This window comes from Panthera leo, chromosome A2, assembly GCF_018350215.1.
Source record: "Panthera leo isolate Ple1 chromosome A2, P.leo_Ple1_pat1.1, whole genome shotgun sequence".
Taxonomy (NCBI): domain Eukaryota; kingdom Metazoa; phylum Chordata; class Mammalia; order Carnivora; family Felidae; genus Panthera; species Panthera leo.
Window position 1 is genome coordinate 112,657,074 of NC_056680.1, and position 15,896 is coordinate 112,672,969.

The window sequence follows — 15,896 nt, forward strand, 5'->3', positions numbered from 1 at the left end:
CAATAACTTGGAAGCACTTATATTCTTAAGTAAAAAAGAACAGAATGCAACAGAATTGTTTATTAGTAGAGTTGCATCATTATCAAAATGCCAGAACAGAGTAGAAGCACAGACACCATAATGATAATATTGATAATCTGTGGGTAATGACTATATGGATGATTTTGTTTCCTCCTTAATTCTTTTCTGTGGTGAGCATGTGTTGTTAAAATCAGAAGAAAAAACTTAAAGTGTATGTATCTGTAATACGAAGCTATGTTTACCTTCTTCAAAATATGTGGAAGGGGAGAAATCTTCGCCTATTTTATTAAATGTCATTTGGTTATAATTATTTTTTAAAGTAGACTTTTTTGAAGAGTATAACTCCTCAAGAAAGATCTTGTTGAATGTGGTTAACACAGATTCTGGGCTACAGCTGATAACTGAGAGAAAAGAAACAGTAGTTTCAGTGGCAGGTTGTGATTTATACTTCGGGATGTACTCCTAAATAATCTGAATTCCAGATCAATGAAGCAGGAGAGAATTGTGGTGAATGTCCACCTTATCCTGTTTCTTACTGTCTTACCACCCGTTGTCCATGTCTTTTGAAAGGTAGGTGTCATCTAGTAGTGGCCTTGTGATCTCCTGCTGGCCTACTTTCATAAGAACGCTTGCTGTGTTTGTATGGATTTTAGATTGCCATTCACTTTATTTAAGAAACATTCATTGAGTACTTCCAGTGTGCCAGGAACTTTGCTGGGCAAAGGACGTAAAACCACACAGAGGCCCTCTGTTCTGAGCAGCTTTTGTTAGAAATAATTTGTGATTAATATTGTGATGGAATGAGAGGGTTATCTGATAAGAGGCAGCAGGAATACTCAGATTCTGATTCCCTCCCTAAGGTCTCTTAGGGAGCTAGGTATACTGAAATTCAAGTCAGAGTAACACTTTATTGGCTTAGGTGTAGGCCCCTCCATCTCAAAATTCAGAGAGCTAGGTTAGTCTGTATGGAAGATGCTGTCTTTCTTTACTAGTTAAATCTGCTTTCCTTTCTGAAGCTTAAATTCAAGTCTCTTAGTACTGTATTGAGGCAAAGGACCATTCCAGCTGGTGCTAAAGGAAAATGTGCAAGAAACAAAGTTTCTCCCAAATACCCATTCTAGATGTTCTTGAATATCTAGCATTCTAATACCATGCCACCTGCCAACCAACTGGTCCCTGTTACCCTTGTCCCAGTTCCTACGTTTGAAAAAGGGAGCAGAACAAAAAAGGAAAGGAATAGGAAAGATAGCTTGGTTGTTCCAAGCAGCCTTGGAATGTTTTTTACCTATGGTAGCATGGAAGGAAAAGAAAGGGTCACCCACTGTACCATCATGATGCATAGTTGTATTTCCAAGAAATTCTGAGTTATTTGTAAGATCATGTCATAAAACAGTTTAAGTGATGACAGAGAGGTTAGAGACAAGAGTTTTAAAAGAGCGTTAATAGCTTTTTCCTTCAGACATTTTAATAGTGAAGGTGTTTTGTAGCCATAAATGTATAGTTTCTATAATTACTTGTTTTTCCCATTTTCACCAGCACTGTCATTGGCACAGCTTCTTATATTTTTTAACATCTTTTTTTAAACATCTTTGTTATTTTTCCTTGACAAATTGAACAGAAAGTCATTGCAACAAACCAACCGTTTTCCCTATGTAACAGCTTCTTCCTGTGCTTTTTTTTTTTTATTATCCTGATTGAATTATAAGCAGTAGTGGTCTCATTAATGCAGATTTCATTGTCTAGTGTCTAAATCATGCTGTACCCAACTTACCCTATTAAAAAAAGTGACAGTTGAGAAATTTCAGCTCAACACAGTGACAGCAGCCACTAGCACATGGGCCAGTCCTTTGTTCTTAAGTCTGACACACCCTGGCAATACGTTTTTAAGAATGGAAAATAAAGAGAGGTGTATTTAGCTCCTCAGAGACCATAAAATATGATCCTTTAGAAAGACAAAACAAATAAGCATTTATAGTATCTGCATTCACCATACAATTTGTTTGCTGATATAACAAGATTATTATGCACAGGATATTATGTGAAAAGAAGGAAGAGGTATCTGACCTAGATTCAGAAAGACACTTAGCAGGAAGACTTCCCAAAGGTAATGACACATGAATTGAGTTCTGTAAGATGAATCAGCTTTTCCAAGATCAACAAAGATGGAGATTTGGGATGGGGGTTAGTCAAAACTCCCAGAGATAATCAAGAATGGAACATTTGAAGAAGTAGGAGTTCAATGTAGCTGGTGTTGAGAATGGGAATGGAGGAAGAGTACTGAGATGAAGCTATAAAAGTAAGCGAAAACTAGATTATGTATTGTGCCAAGAAATGTTGACTGTATTGTGAATTCATTGAAGACTCATAGACTTTTCGGGAACCCGATTTGTATATGCGGTATGGGATTGGAAAGGGCAAAACTGGCATAATGGTGATAAGGACCTGTGCTATTGCATAGGTAATAGGGATGGAGAAAATGGACAAATCTGAGATATTTGAAAAGGTATACTCAACAAGACTACTGGTCAATGTAAGTAATACAGTGGAAGGAGAATAGCTTTTAGAGTTAGCTAGACTTGGATTCAAATCCCAGCTCTTGTCACTTAGCTGTTTTGTGACCTTGGGTGTTTTATGTACCTCTCAGAACTTCAGTCTTCTTAGCTTAAAATTGGGACAGTAGTATTCAGTCCATTGGGATGTGAGGAGTATGTGAAGTAATAGTTGTAAGATGTCCAGTAAATAAGCATAAAATGATAGCTACTGTTGTGGGGATGGAGGAGATGGAGGAGAGTTAAGAACGACTTCCAAGTTTTCAGTTTGGGCAACGAGAAGGAGCTAGTTTAGGAGAAGAGGATAACCTGTATGATTCTTGGACACATCGCCTGCAAGACAGCTGTTGGCCATGTTCCCTGGCAGATGACAATAAGAGTCTGACACTTGAGAGATATTTAAGCCAAAGATACAGATTTGAGAGACCTCAGCTTAAAATAGAAGTAAAATTTATGAAAGCGGATGAGATAACCCAAGGAGGGAGTTAGAAGAAATGACGGAAAACCGGAAAGTGGCCTAAGAAAGACATCAGCGTGGAGATGGTGAGAGAAGTAGGAGGAACACCAGTGGGAGTACTATCAATGAAGCACAGGCATGTAGGATTTCGAGGAGCGTGTAGGATTAGCAGCTTCAGGTGCTCCAGAGACATGAAACAGGATCAAAAAGAAGAGTATCTTTGGGTTTATGAATGAAGAAGTTGTTAGTTCTGTCATGATTTTAGTAGAGTGGTGGGTTCAACATGGAATTTTAGTAGTTTGAGGAGAGAATGGGAAAGGAGTAAAGGTAACCAATGTGGATAAATCTTTTAAAAATGTGACACAGGGGCACCTGGCTTGCTCAATCGGTGGAGCATGTCACTCTTGATCTTGAGGTTGTGAGTTTGAGTCCCACATTGGGTGCAGAGATTACTTAAAAATAAAATCTTTTATTTTCTTTCTTCTTTTTCTTTTTCAAAAATTTTAAATATCCTTATTTATTTTTGAGAGAAAGGGGGAAGGAGGAAGGGGCAGAGAGAGAGAGGGACAGAATATCCAAAGTGGGCTATGTGCTGACAGCAGAGAGCCCGACAGGGGCCTTGAACCCATGAACCACGAGACCATGACCTGAGCTGGATTTGGAAGCTTAACCGATTGAACCACCCAGGCGCCCGAAAATAAAATCTTTTAAAAATAAAAATGTGACAGAAGCTTAGATTTAAATGCTGGTAATAGCTAACAAAGAAGAGGGGGTTTCTCAGAATGTAGGAAATTAGGTAGCTTCTTCAGTCAAGTTTTAAGAAGGAAAGAATGGTTGATTGTGTCACATGAGGCAGGGTAATCATGTATTGCTCAGTGGGAAAATTCACATTGGATTTGGCTACGAAGAGGAAGTCTGTGAGCCAGGAGTTAAGTCTTTGTGGTGGAGTCCTTTGAATGCAGACTTTGGCCGATGGTGAATGACTGAAAGTTAGCATTTTTAAATTTCTGGAAGCAGTTTGAAGGATGAGGTAGGAGATGTGGGTCCCATTTAGGCTGGTAGAGGCACAAAGTAACAAGGATCTGGACCGAGATTATGGTTCTGGCAATAGAAAGATAAGATGAATCCAAGAGCTGTTACCCTTTTATGCGCTCTTTAACTTAGCTATCACATGGATGTAATTAATGGGTAAAGGAGAAGTAGCCTAAAAGTTGACGTTTTACTGTTTTGAGTGTAGTAATAAGGAGGGTAGTAATTAGCACTTATCAAAACAGAAACAGTAGTAGTAGCAGTTTTGAAGATGAATTAATTTTTAAAAATTCCTTTATTAAGCTTTTGTTCCTGAGTGGCTACTATGTGTTGGGTGGTGTTCCATGGGCTGGAAACAGCAGTGAACTTGACAGGCAAGATCCTTTTTCTCATAGCACTTAACATTCAGAAATGAGGAGGCAAAGATAGAAAAAAGTTAAAAAGGATAAGATAATTTAAACCAGGTAAGACAAAACTTGGTGATGATAGAGAAATGGACTAAAAGGTACCGTTTTAGATGATGTGGTCAGGAATGGTATTTCTAAAGAGGAGAGTTTTGAACTTAGAATATTACTAAGGAGTCAGCTGTGCAAAGATTTAGGTGGCACGGCATTTCCATTCAGACGAGAGAGTATATGCAGTGGCCATAAGAAGGGAATGAGCTTGATTTGTTTGAGGGCTAGAAAGAAAGGTCACTGTGTCAGAAGCAGAGTGAGAGGGGAGAGACTAATAATAATTGGTGAGGTCTGACAGGGTGGGTTTAAACTTGAGCAGGGCCTTGGAAGCCTTGGTAAGGAGTTCAGTGGCTTATACTTGACTGGCAGCAGTGGAAATGAAAGAAAAGTAATACTGAACTATGTTGAACTTGAATGATCTAGGACATCTAGATGAAGAAGTCAAGAGAGTTGGTCAGACTTAAATCTATAAATTCAAGTATTTGGTATTATTCATTGGACTAACTTGCCAAGTTGTGTAGGCATTGAACAGATAAATGCCCATAATGTGGAGACTTGAGGAGTCTATCGAGGAAATGATCAAAGGAACTGAGGAAAATGAGCAGCCAGTGATCAGGGGATTCCTAGCGCTTCTTTGACATAATGAAGGACATGCATTACCATTGCATCTAATACCCTTGCAACTTGAAAGGCATGACCAAGTGTTGTATGAGCAATAGCTGCAAAAATTATGGCCAGAAATATCTCATGACTTAAGGAATGTAAAGAATACTTACCACATTAAAATACCCACACTCCATAGGGACCAAGCTTTAAAGATTTTGTATAGTGCTGGTTCAGATAGAATTCCTGTTTCTATAAGTGCATTTATTTTGCAGTAAACAGGGAGTATGTGTATCACTGTGACTCTAGATACACAAGTAGTTTGAAAAGTTTACTTCGCCTTGGGCATCCGTAAGGAATCTGGTTTTACTGAATATGTACAACTTTTAAGTACTCAAAAGACACATAGAGACATAATAGTTATACTTTACATGTACGTATTGTTTTATTGTTTACAGTCTTTACCCTTTAGGATCGTCAGAAAGAACTCTCTGAAGTAGATAAGGGACAGGAATTTAAGGGAGGTCAGCATTATTAGAGGTGAGATAACTTGAGGGTATCCAAGTGCACAGTCACCAAATCGGACATGAATTCAGAACTTTGGATTTTACTTGCACTGTTTTACCTATCACACCATGTTAATTCAAAGATGATCAAAAATTTAAATGTTAGGAGGAAAACTAAAATATGTATCCTTACTAAAACAATGACAAAATACGTATTTTTTTATTTGTATTACAAATATTGATGCTGTACCAAAGGTTTCAGAGTGCTTTGAATACACAGAGGAGAATGAGATTGACTTTGGCTAGGAGAATTAGAGGTTTAGTTTTCACTTGCTGATTTTTATTATCTTTTCTTGATAGCTCTGAATGTTTAAAGTACTACATATGCAGCTTTGAAATAAACCCTTTATTTTATACCCAATTCTCTTGTGTTTATTTCTGCTACCATATTTTATTCTGGTGTTGCCACCCAACTCAATGGACACTCGTAGCAGTAATAATAGCTAACAAATAATAACAAATAACCAATAATGAACTCTGTGGCAGGCCCTGTGGTAAGGAGTTTTTAAAAATTAACTTATTTAATTCTTACATCAACTCTCACAGGTGGGAACATTCCTTTATAAATAGGTGTTTCTTAGCTGCCCTTCCAAAACTGATGTGGAGAAAGAACTGTGTTGAGAGAAAGGATGATTATAAGGCATACTCCTGTGCACTTCACAGGAGATATTTTTTTGTCATATTATGTATTATTTATCATAGTTTTCCCTAAGTGAAGAAGTCAAGTTGGTATATGTACTAACCTGAGAGGTGAAGTCTGAGCTACATGAGTGAATAAAGTAGTAATGTCCTAAATGTCTATTTTATGATTATAGTGATAGTATGTAATAATCATGGGTGGTTTTACACTTTAAAAAACTACGTAACTCAGTGTGTATAATAAAAAAAAGATTTCCTTAATAAAGAAATGTTTGCTTAACCTAAAGTATCTAGGAATGAGAAATATCTATAAAACTTAATCATTCGTTTAGTTACTTTTTACTCCTGTATTTTCTTGGAGTGAATGAGATACGTTGTTTACTGTGGAAATGGATACAGCATCCTTCATCTGAGGATCTCAGAGTGCTTTTCAAATAATGTCTCATGAATCCTCACAGCACTTTGATGAGGTAGGTAGGTGGCAAGTATTGTTGTCTTCATTTTTACAGATGAGGAAATTAAAGCCAGGAGAGGGTTAAATGATTTATGTGTAGTCCCACCAACCAGACAGAGAGGCAGCCTGAACTACTTAATAAGAATATTGTATTTTAGGAGGGTTTGCATAATACAAATCATTAACCCCTTTGCTGTTGTATTTTACACAGATTAACTATTAAAACAAATATGGTAGTTTTTAAATGTCCACATGGAATTTTTTTTTAATCCTTTCTTTAGAAATAGAAAACATTATAATACTCTTTCCCCCTCACCCCCAATTTTTAGGTCAGCAGCAAGGACAAGATGGAGTAAAGGTCCAACAAGCCACGATAGCTCCTGTAACTGTAGCAGTTGGAGGAATTGCTAACGCAACGATAGGTGCTGTTAGTCCTGACCAACTCACACAAGTGCATTTGCAGCAAGGCCAGCAAGCTTCTGATCAAGAGGTGCAGCCTGGCAAGAGGCTTCGAAGAGTTGCCTGTTCCTGTCCTAATTGTAGGGAAGGAGAAGGAAGGTAAATGCTCTGTTACCAACTTTATCTCTCTGGAAGGCATAAAATAGTAGGTAAACCAAGCCGTTGGCCGGGTCCTTGGATCACTAGAATGTCACTGGCTCTGTAGCCCAGAAGTTGAGATACAATATTGTTATTACAGGGATTAAATTGAGCTAGTTTAGAAATGGAGTTTTAGTGGTCCTCCACCTTCTGCCTTCTACTTCTAGTGGCTTTCTTGTTTCATTTGTTATGCAAAAATTTTAATTTTATGGATATAAAATTCATATACTGTACAGTTTCACTCAAAGTGTACATTTCATTGGTTTTTAGTATATTCACAAAGTTGTGCATCCATCATCACAATTTTAGGACATTTTGATACCCTGCAAAAGAAACCCTGACTTCTTTAGCCCTCAACCCCCTTGGCCCCCTTTCTTCCCAACTCAAGGCAGCCATTGAACAGATTTCTGTCTTTATGCAATTCTGGACGTGCATATAAATGGAATCATACAATATGTGATCTTTTGATTGGTTTCATTTACGTAGCATAATGTTTTCAAGGTTTATCTATATTCTAGCACATATTAGTACCTCATTCTTTTTAATGAACAAATGAACGTTTCATTGTATGGATACACAGTATTTTACTTACCCATTTATCTTTTGGTGGACACTTGGAATTTTTCCACCAGTTGGCTCCTATGCTGCTATAAACACTTTTATACAAATTTTTGTGTGGCATAGGTTTTTAGTTCTCTTGAAATGGACAAGGAGTGGACAAGGAGTGGAATTAATGCTCCATGTAGTAACTCTAAGTCTAGCCACTTGAGGAACTGCCAGACTGTTTTCCAAAGTAACTGTACCATTTTACGTTCCCACCAGCAGTGTATGAGGGTTCCAGTTCGTTGCCAACACTTGTTATAATTTGGCTTTTTGATTATAGATTTCCTTGTGTGCGTGAAATGGTATTTCAGTATGGTTTTAATTTGCATTTTTCTGATGACTTCATTAGTCAGGTGTGTTTTCATGTGTTCATTGGCCATTTGTGTGTCTTATTTGGAGAAATGTCTATTAAGATCTTTTGCCTATTTTAAATTAGATTTTTTAAGTTAAATTGTAATAGCTTTATGTATTCTAGATACAAGTCCCTTATCAGAAACATGATTTGCAAATATTTTTTTCCCAATCTGAGAGTTGTCTTTTCACTTTCTTGATAGTGTCCTTTGAAACACCTAAGTTTTTAATTTTGATGAAATTCAGCCTTGTGTTTGGTTGCTTCTGCTTTTGGTGTCCTGTCTAAGAATCCATTGCCACATCTGAGGTCACAGAGATTCCTCATTTTCTTGTGAGGGTTTTATAGTTTTTGCTCTTACATTTAGGTCTTTGATCGGTTTTGGGGTTAGTTTTTGTGTATGGTGTGAGGTAAGGATCCATTCAACACCATTTGTTGAAGACTCTCCCCTCCCCATTCATTGAATGGTCTTGTCACCCTTGTCAAAAATCAGTTGGCCATATAAGCCAAATAGGTTTATTTCTAGACTGTTGGTTTTATTCCAATGAGCTGTATGTCTGTCTTTATGCCTCTACCACACAGTCTTGATTACTTTGTCCTCTGAACTTTTGAAATCGGGCACTATGTGTTCTCTTTGTTATTCTTTATCAGTATTGTTTTGATTGTACAGAGACACTTGCAATTCCATGTGAATTTTAGAATCAGTCAGCTTGTCAGTTTGTTTGAGATCTTCTCTGATTTCTTTTGACACTATTTTGTAGTTTTCAGAGTATAAGTTTTGTACTTCTTTGTTAAATTTATTCCTAAGTATTTTATTCTTTTTGATGCTATTATAAATGGATCTTTTTCTTTATTTTTCATTGCAAGTGTATACAAACACAATTAATTTTTGTGTATTAATCTTGTATCTGTAACCTTACTGAACTCTTTTTATTAGTTCTAATAGTTTTTTTTTTTTTTTTTAGTGGATTCATTAGGGTTTTTCTATATGTAAGATCATGTAATCTGCAAAAAGATATAGTTTTCCTTCATTCTTTCCAGTCTTGATGACTTTTATTTCTTTTTCTAACCTAATTGTTCCATCCAGAATCTACAGTATAATGTTGAATATAAGTAGCAAAAGTGGACATCTTTGTTTTGTTCCTGATCTTAAGTGTTTCACCATTAAGTATGTTGCTAGCTCTGAGCTTTCTCATATATGCCTTTAATTAAGCAAGCTCCCTTCTATCCCTACTTCATTTTGTTTTTGTCATGAAAGGACGTTGGATTTTTCAGATGCTTCTGTGTATCTGTTGAGATGATCATGTAGTTTCTATCTTTTTTCTATTGGTATTAATTGATTGTCAGATGTTAAAGTACTTTTGCATTTGTGGAATAAACCAAACTTAGTCATGGTATGTAATTTTATACACACACACACACACACACACACACATGCACAGTTATATTTAGTTTACTAGTATTTTGTTAAGTTCTGCATCTGTGTTCGTGAGAGATATTGGTCTGTAGTTTTTTTTAATGTCTTTGCTTTTGGAAAGGATAATATTGGGCTCATAGAATGATTCGGGAAGTGTTTCCTCCAGTTTATTTTTGAAAAAGTTTGTGAAGAACTGTTTGTGAAGAATAATTCTTTAGCTGTTTTGTAGAATTTATCAGTGAAACTAAGTCCTAGGCTTGTGGGTATTTTTCTTATGGGTATTTTTTGACTACTAATTCATCTAATTTATCTGTTTGCTTTTAAGGGTTTTTCTGATTGATTGTTCTTGAATCACTTTTTGGTACTTAATGTCTTTTTGGGAATTTGTCCATCTCATCTAAGTTATTTAAGTAATTGGCATACAGTTATTCTTGGTATTCTTGTATAATCCTTTTTATTTCTGTAAGGTTGGTAATGATGTCCTCTTTCATTTCAGATTCTAGTAATTTGAGTCTTTTCTTTTTTTCTTGGTCAGTCTACCTTAAGGCTTGTTCAATTTTGTTGACCTTTTCAAAAGTCAAGTCACATCAGCTTTTGGTTTTATTGATTTTTTTTTTCCCTGTTGTTTTCGTATTCTTTATTTCATTAGTTCCTGCTCTATTTTTTATTATTTCCTTCCTTTTGTTTGCTTTATTTTAGATTTAATTTGCTTTTTCCGTTGTCTTAAGATGGAAGGTTAGGTTATTGATTTAAGATATTTTTTGATGTCGGCATTTACAGCTAAAAATTTCTCTCTGGGGTGCCTATGTGGCTCAGGTCAGTTAAGTGTCTGACTCTGGATTTTGGTTCAGGTCAAGATCTTGGAGTTAAGGAGATCAAGCCCAGAGTTGGGCTCTGCACTCAAAGGGTGGAGCCTGCTTGGGATTCTCTCTCTCCCTCTTTCTCCACCCCTCCCCTGCTCACGTGAGCTTGTGCACATGTGTGTACTCTCTTTCTGTCCAATAAATAAATTCTAAAATTAAAAAATTCTCTCTTAAGCATTGCTTTACATGTATCCCTTAAATTTGGTTATGTTGTATCTTCATTCATCTCGGGCTTTTTCCTGCTTTCCCTTTCGATTTCTTCTTTGACCCACTGGTTATTTAGAAGTGTATTATTTAATTTCTAGGTATTTGTGAATTTTCCAATTTCCTGCTATAATTTCTAGTTTTATGTCATTGTGGTCAGAAAACATACTTTGCATTACTTCTGTCTTCTGTTGAGGTTTGTTTCATGGCCTAGCCATATGATTTATCTTGGAGAACATTACATGTTCACTTGAGAAGAATGTATATTTTGCTGCTGTTTAGTGGAGTGTTTTATGGATATTTGTTAGGTCAAGTTTATCAAGTGTTCTCTTTCCTTGTTGCTCTTCTGCTTAATTGTTTTATGAAGTTATCATTGCAAATAGAGTATTGACATCTCCAACTGTTACTGTTGAATTGTCTCTTTCTCCCTTCATTTCTGTCAGTTTACTTCATCTGTTTAGGTGTTCTCTTGTTACTCTAAGTACACGTATGTTTATAATTGTTATATGTTCCTGATGGATTGACCCATTTAGCCCTATAAAATTTCCCCCTTTGTCTTCAATAACATTTGTTTTTAAAGTTTATTTTGTCTTGTATTATTAGTACAGCCACTCCAGCTTTCTTGTGGTGGTTGTTTGCATACCTTTTTCCATCTTTTTTACTTTAATCTCCCTGTATCTTTCAGTCTTTGAATGTGACCTATGTCACTGTAGACAGCATGTAGTTTGGATCTTAGTGTTTTTTTTGTTTTTTCTTTAATTCACTGTGACAAAATCTGTCTTTTGAGTGGAGTGTGTAATCCATTTGCATTTGATGTTATTAATATGGTTGAATTTGTCTTTCAGTTTGCTTGTTTTTGTGTGTGTCATGTCTTTTTTCCTCCTTTGTTACTCTCTTTTTCATTAAGTGAATATAATATAGCACTTTATTTTTTTACTTATTAAAAAAATTTTTTATTGTTTAATTATTTTTGACAGAGAGACAGAGCATGTGTGGGGAAGGGGCAGAGAGAGAGGGAGACACAGAATCCAAAGCAGGCTTCAGGCTCTAAGCTGTTCAGACTCCCAAATTGGGAGATCATGACCTGAGCCGAAGTCAGATGCCTAACCAACTTAGCCACACAGCCATCCCTATAGCACTTTAATTTTGTTAATAATTTTTTCACTTATATTATTTTGAGTTATTTCCATAGTACTTGCTCTGGGCCTTATCATATACATATTGATCATTATCAGTTTAAGATTTATAGTAACTTAATCCCAGTGAATTACAGAAATGTTCTCTCTTTATAGCTTACTTCTTTTTGTGATGTTATTATATATATTATCCATCTGTGTTACAAACCCAATATACATTATTATTACTTTATATAATGTCTTGTAAAGAAATTGAGAGAAGATGAGCAAGCATATCTAACTTTTGCTATGTTAACTTTATCAGTAGTTCTCTGTTCTGGATGTTTGAGTTCCTTTCTGGCATCATTTTCTTAGCCCAGTCGAGCTTTGCTCCTACCTCCCTGCTTTGTGCTGTTAATGGCAAATATATTAAATATATTACATTTCTGTAATGTTGTGGCCTTTAACAATACATTTTACACGTAGTGTTTTTAAAATTACTTTTCAAATCAGGTAAGACAAGAAATACGCACTTACACTGTCCTTTGTAATTACATAATTACCTTTGCTGGTGATCTCTTGCTTGTTTGTGTGCATCTTAATTGTGTAATTACTTTCTGCATCCAGTTGATTCAACCTGAAGATCTTCCTTTACTATTTCTTGCAAAGGAGGTCTGCTCAAAACAAATTCTCTGTGTTTGTGTATCCAGGAATATCTTTGTTTCATTTCTGAAAGGTAGTTTTGCTAGATAGAGTCTTGTTTGAGTTGTTTCCTTTGAGTACTTTGAATATGTTTTCACCCTGCCTTCTAAGCTCCATTGTTCTGCTGAGAAGCAAGTTCTTATTCTTACTGCAGTTCCCTTGTAAGTGAGGAGTTATTTTTCCCTTGCCGCTTTCGGGATTTTGTCCTGTCTTTGGATTTCAGGATTTTTTAGTACATAAGGTGTCTATTTGTGGATCTGTGCAGTTAGCCTGCTTGGAGTTTGTTGAGCTTATTGCATGTGTAGATTCATGTTTTTGAGTAATTAATTAAGTTTGCAGTCATTATTTCTTTGAATATTTTTTCTGTGGCACTTTTTCTCTCTCTCCTTCTCTCCCTCCTCCTCCTCCTTTCCCCTCCCCTGTCCTCCCCGTTCCTTCCCTCACCGATACTTGGATGTCCCACATTTCTCAGACACTCTGTTCATTTTCCTTTCTTTTCTTGTCTCTTTTTAAGTTACATCGTCTCTATTGATCTACCTTCAATTTTACTCTTCCTTCCCTTTTTTGAGTCCCTCTAGTGAATTTTTCATTTCAGTTGTACTTCTCATTTCCACAATTTCCTCTTGGTAGTTTTTTTAACCATTTGTAACTCTTCATTGATATTCTTTATTTGATGTGACATTGTCATTATATCTTGCTTTGCTTCTTTAATCATGGTGTCCTTTAGTTCTTTAAACATATTTATAAATGGCTACTTTGAAGTCTTGTTAAATCTGCTCTCCCAGTTTCACTTGCCTGTTTTTTTTTTTTTTTTTTTTTTTTAGTGAAGGGTCATATTCCTCTGTTTTATTTTTGGCATGTCTTAGATTTTTTGTTGGAAACTGGATGGTTTAGATAATACATTGTAGCAACTCTTAGTACTGCCCCCCCACCCCCCCCCCCCCCCACCCCTGGTTTATTGTTGTTTGCTTGCTTATTTAGTGACTGGCTGGATTATTTTGGTGAACTTCCCTTAACTCGCCATGAAGCATGTTGCTCACTGTCGCCATGAAGTATGTTGCTCCTCAGTGGATGCAAAATTCGGTATGCTTACAGTGACCCTGGAGGACAGTGGTTTGGGCAGAGATCTTTAGTGTCCTGTCCCTAACCACACCCAGTTGTTAAACTCCACTAATTGTCCACTGATTGCTCTATTGTTTTCAAAGCCCTGAAATGTATATTGCTCTACAAAGTGATCCAATCAGATTTTTTTTTTAAAGGACTAGATCAACAGGCCTGCGCTTTGAGATTTATGACTCTGTAGGGCTACTCCCAGCTGCCTCTTCCCTCCCTTCTTTCAGTCAGCCTAGTGAGCATAGTTTTGCCTATTTCTCCATTGTATCTATTAGTCCCCTCCCAACTTCATTTTGCAACCGCCTCCACTGATTTTAAGAGCACCCATACGCTGAAGTTTTTCCACACTTTGTTTGCAAATGAATTCAGTTCCTTGGGAAGAGATTTGGAATTCTGTTACATGCTGTGCTCTCTCTGGCCAACATCTCTTTGTCATGGCTCCTGAACATAGGGTTGGGATAGTGGCACATTTCTTTCTGAGTGGCATCCCTGATCTGAGAGCTAAATGCTTGGTGGCAGGGCAGCAGCAATGGCCTCAGGCTTTCTTGACTTGCCTCTGCTGGCTTGGAAGTTCTGATGTATGCACTACAAAGGAGCTGAGTCAAAGGTGACTGGACTGCAGTATTTTCACTGTGCCCTATCCAAGGTAGAGCCAAGGTCTCAGGAGTTGGGTTTGGGTAGAAGAGAGTTCCCTACCTGTCAGTCACACTTGCCTGAAACTTAGCCTCAGCAGCAGGTAATTGGGGGTGGAATAAGAAATGCTGACCTCTTGCCCCTTCCTAGGGAGATAAGCTCAAACTAGGAGATGTGAAAAGGGAACCCTGTTCTTGGCTGCGCCCATCTGCAGTGTTTATGTGTCAAGGGAAGTGATAGGAAATTGGGAGAGAGGGCTGGGTCTTGGTTCAAATACCATAGGCTCTCACTCTTCTTACCAACTCTTAATTTTCTTGAGTATTTATTTATCTGCTATATGTTCATAGAGCCATTTCCAGGAACTGTACATATTTGTTTTGTTTTCATACTTTTCACTGGTTTCACTAGGGACTAGGCCAATGGAGCTCTTCATGCTTTCTTTCCTACTGGGAGTTAAACTCTGAACCGTACACTTTTAAATGGAGATTACCATTTTTTTGGTATTTGAGAAGAATTTTCAAGTGTCTTGAAAAGCTTAGAGATTTTTTCCAAAGGGAAGAGGCTGTTAGGGAAGGAACATGAAGTCCGTGGTAGAACACGAACTCTCTGAGGTTAACATGTTTTCATAACAGTTTTGAGTTTCATACATAACCCTTTTTTGATTAGAATTTTTCTGATTTTAACTACAATTGTGGCATGATTTTAAAAACCCATTCAGAAGTGTATCATTTAAGAACTTTAATTCCCTTTTGTTTTTCTGTAATTATAAGCTTGGTGTCTAAGAGTATAATTAATGTTTGGTTTTTGTTTTTGTTAGAGGCAGTAATGAACCAGGAAAAAAGAAACAGCATATTTGTCATATTGAAGGATGTGGAAAAGTTTATGGCAAAACATCTCACCTACGAGCACATCTTCGCTGGCATACTGGAGAAAGACCTTTTGTATGCAACTGGATGTTTTGTGGCAAAAGATTCACAAGGAGTGATGAACTCCAGAGACATAGAAGAACCCATACAGGTTAGTTGGTTTATTGCAGGGTTTGTACGTTTTTAATGCTTAGATGAAAATTGGAAATATGCAAATTAAAGACAATTCACTTTACTGATTTTATGAAAGTTGTTTAAGATCAAAATTCGTGGGTCACTTGAGTGGCTCAGTCGGTTAAGCGTCCGACTTCAGCTCGGGTCATGATCTCACAGTCTGTGAGTTTGAGCCCCACGTCGGGCTCTGTGCTGACAGCTCAGAGCCTGGAGCCTGCTTCGGATTCTGTGTCTCCCTCTCTCTCTGACCCTCTCCCGTACATGCTCTGTCTCTCTCTGTCTCAAAAATAAATGTTAAAAAAAAAAAAAAAGATCAAAATCGTTACCTCATTTCCAGGATACGTTTTATTCCACTTTTTGTGAGGTTTACTAGAGTAATTACATAACAAGGAATATATTCCGTTTACTTAACCTGTTGTATTCTTAGCATGTTGAATTCACATACATTATTTTTCGTCAGTATTTACATAGGTGAAGAGAGTTGAAT

The 15,896-nt window shown here is 36.8% G+C and overlaps 1 protein-coding gene across 2 annotated transcripts in view; it reads left to right on the top strand.

The window, feature by feature from the left end:
• Positions 1–15,896, top strand: part of SP4 (Sp4 transcription factor) — an 82,354-nt gene that overhangs the window by 40,730 nt on the left and 25,728 nt on the right. For both annotated transcript variants that reach the window (XM_042919827.1, XM_042919836.1), the window contains exons 4-5: positions 7,103–7,331; positions 15,187–15,386. In XM_042919827.1, coding sequence (XP_042775761.1) covers positions 7,103–7,331; positions 15,187–15,386 — 429 coding nt within the window. The remainder of the gene's footprint in view (positions 1–7,102; positions 7,332–15,186; positions 15,387–15,896) is intronic.